Raw genomic sequence first — 3,299 nt, 5'->3', positions numbered from 1 at the left:
TTAACTACCTCAACGGATATAAAATTGTAACCGCTAATGGAAGTTAACTTATTCGAAGGGTTTGTTGAAAGTCTAAGTGTTGAGCTTCCGTCTGTCTAGCATAGGACGGTTTGGTTCGTCCAAAGATATCTATCGATTGTTCATGGACGAACCTAATGGACGATCATGCCTCATGGAGGACAGTTTATGGAGTGGTGCTATTATTCATGGACGCTTCTTCCTCTTTTGGATAAACTCTGGGATCAATCCTGCGTTGTAGGCTCTGGACGAGCCCGTTGGACGAGCTGGAGATGGGAATTATTTTCCGCTTCTCTATCAGTTGCCCCTTTGTCCAAAGGGTCGTCCAGGACATTGTCGTGATTTCAACAAAGTTTCGCTTTTTCGTACGCCACGTGTCACGAAACCGTTGGTTGGCCAGTCGCGTCGATCCCGTTTCCCAAAGAGATCGCCACGTGTCAATCTCTGAGTGGTGAGTGTCGCTTCGTTGACCCTGTTGCTGGGGCCTATAAATAGCGCATTCTCTTTCATGCCCCTCACTTTTTTCCTCACTCTTCTGCCAACTCGTCCAAGATTCTCGTCTAGCTCTCGTCCTAGTTTCATCAGGTATTTCCTCTTCCTTTTTTCTTTTTAGGCTCTCGTTTTAAGTCCTCTACATTTCAACCATGCCTTCATCTTCTAGTCTAGAGAGAGAGATAGACGACTACCAGGACGGTTCTTCTGAGAGTGACGGTAGTGTAGATAGTTCGTCCTGTAGTGACTCCTCAGACGAGCATTACTCGTCTGGGGTTCCTGGGATTCCCTTAGAGGAATTTCAGGAACAACAACGTAGGGCGGCTTCTGGATCTGGGGCTAGCTCGTCCAGACAGCCATCAAGTCCTCCTCAAGACGAGGAAGAGGACGAAGATGTAATCTATAGTTGTGCCCCAGAGGTAGCGTCCACCTTAGACGATGCTAAGTTAAAAACTCTTGTAGATAGATACCAAATCCCTAAAGAGCTTAACCCTCGTCTACCCCAGCCTGGAGAATGGTGTTGTTCCCCTTCCTCAGGCTTAGGGGTATACGCTTCTTACCTATTAGCTGGCCTTAGGTTTCCCTTAAACTCTTTCTGCAGAGACCTCTTCCAAAGGTTGGGTATTGGGCCAAACCAGCTCAATCCCAATGGTTGGAGGACGATAGTTGCCATGCAAGTATTATGGCGTGAGGCATTGGAAGGGAACCGTCCAATTACAGTGGACGAGTTCCTTTACTGTTATAAGCCCTCAGAGATCAAAAAATCTGCTGGGTTCTACCAGTTCTCGTCCAGAGGTTCGTATTACAGTTTAATAACGGGCCGTAGTTCGTCTGACCGTCTTTGGAAAAAAGAATTTTTTATTATTTCTGGAAATTGGGCTGGGGACCCAGCTGATGTGGGTATTCCCTCCTTCCCTCCTTTTACCAGCCCTCTAGGTCGTCTTCGCCCTGAGGGTATGTTTTTCTTTCCATTTTATCTTTTTTGTCCTTCAACAAATTTTAATCTGTCACTCGTCTAACCATTTATCTTGGTGATGCAGCTGTCGTTCGTCCACGTTTGGATAAGTTTTTCTTGGATCAGATAGAAGTGGTTCGCACTTTTCCAGGAAGGACTTTCCACGACTTGGTTACTTTTACTCGTCTAGCAACTTGGGGACTTGGTCCAATCCCAACTGCTGAGAATTTAAGTCACGAAGAGCTCACTCGTCGAAGTAAGTGTCGTCCACTATACTTTGTTATTTCAGTTTTTTTTTTTTTTTTTAAATTAATTTTTCTCGTCATAGGGATAAGCACGATGAGGGAAAACAAAGAGAAAACAGTGGCTAGCGGGGACGAAGATGCTGCTGCTCCTACTGTCAAAGTGGCTTCCGTCCAGGCTGGGAAGAGGAAGTCAAAACCAATTTCAAGTACTGTGGACCTGGACGACCTTCCCAGTCGTCGTGGCCACAAGAAGCAAAAACAAAGGCCTTCCCTTCCAAAGGTTCCCAAGTTCGTGCCACCAACAGTGAACTTGGACGAGCCTGTGGTGGACGTGGAGCCCGTCCAAACGATTCATCCTGCTCCGTCTGATCCTCCCCCAGCTCCCAAAACTTCTCAGAAGTCTGGCTCGTCTGAATCCTCTGATCGTCCCTCTAATTTGGTTCTGGACGAGGGTTATGCATGGAGGACGTTCAAAGGGATCGTCACTGATCATGAGGTTAACGAATGCTACAACATGTCAGTGAAGGAGTTTGAGCGTTCTGGCATCCATGACCTTTTCAAGGTAAATTTCTTCCTCGTCCTCGTGTGTAAACATTTAGTTTGAATAAAATGTCCAACTCCTTTTCGTCCAAATGCAGGCTATGTCAAAGTTTTATACAGCGACCTGCCAGGCCAAGGAGCTTGCTACAGAGGCCAAGACAGCCAAGGATAAGGCTAAGGAGCTGGGCCATGAGGTTTTGCTTAAGAAGGGGGAGGTCATCAGGTTGACAGAGGATTTTAATCGTCTGCTGGGAAGCGAGACGAAGTTGAAGAACGAAGTAGAGGAGCTCAAAGCTGACAACTTAGAGAAGGATACCCGCATCGTCCATCTCGAGGGACAAGTTTCAGAGCTTACCTCGTCCTTGGAGAAGGCACGTGAGGAAGCAATAGCTGCTTTTAAGAAATCTGACGAGTACAAGAATCGTCTAGACAGTCATTATGCAGCTGGGTATGAAGACTTCCGTGCTGATGCCAAGGAGGCGTATCCTGATTTGGACTTCAACTCGTTCAAGCTCCCTCTTGCTACAGAGAGTTCCGCGTTGCAGACGAGTTCCGAGGACGTCAACATCATGGACGATGCTAACACTGAAGTCATTCAGGACGATCCCAAGACGAGCTTGCCCAAGTGAAATCTATTTCCTTAGAAAGTTTACTTTTATTTGCCTTTTCATAGAAGTGCCTGTTGTTTTGGGCTTTTTACTTCTTCCTTTTTTTTTTAAAGTTTATGCAAGTACAATCATCTCGTCCAGGATTATGGACGAGTTTTATATACATTTTCATATTCAAAACTAAAGGGGTTTTTGGACGTTGGTCGTCCACCCTTAGAATTTCATGAAAGAAATGAATACTTCTACTTTTACTTCCATTGTGTTTGAATATATATGTTTCCAGCTTTATGTATGAAATTCTTATTTTCATCAATGTGTGGTTCGTCCATCTAGGAATTTACTTCACCTCGTCTTGGGCATGGGGGTGAATTTTATTACATCACCAAGAAAGTAAATTGGTTCCTTTTGCCCAGATTTTTCGTTATTCCGAAATTATGGACG

The 3,299-nt window shown here is 45.2% G+C and overlaps 1 protein-coding gene across 1 annotated transcript; it reads left to right on the top strand.

The window, feature by feature from the left end:
* The first annotated feature begins 662 nt into the window (after positions 1-662).
* Positions 663-3,048, top strand: LOC115981309. Its single transcript, XM_031103463.1, has 4 exons — positions 663-1,464; positions 1,551-1,721; positions 1,794-2,272; positions 2,349-3,048. The coding sequence occupies exons 1-4, from the start codon at positions 663-665 to the stop codon at positions 2,877-2,879; spliced, it is 1,983 nt and encodes a 660-aa protein (XP_030959323.1). The 3' UTR covers positions 2,880-3,048.
* Positions 3,049-3,299: the final 251 nt, after the last annotated feature.

This window comes from Quercus lobata, chromosome 3 (assembly GCF_001633185.2).
Source record: "Quercus lobata isolate SW786 chromosome 3, ValleyOak3.0 Primary Assembly, whole genome shotgun sequence".
In the NCBI taxonomy this organism is placed as follows: Eukaryota; Viridiplantae; Streptophyta; class Magnoliopsida; order Fagales; family Fagaceae; genus Quercus; species Quercus lobata.
Note: the sequence above shows the minus strand (reverse complement) of the source record. Positions and strands in the feature narration are given on the sequence as shown.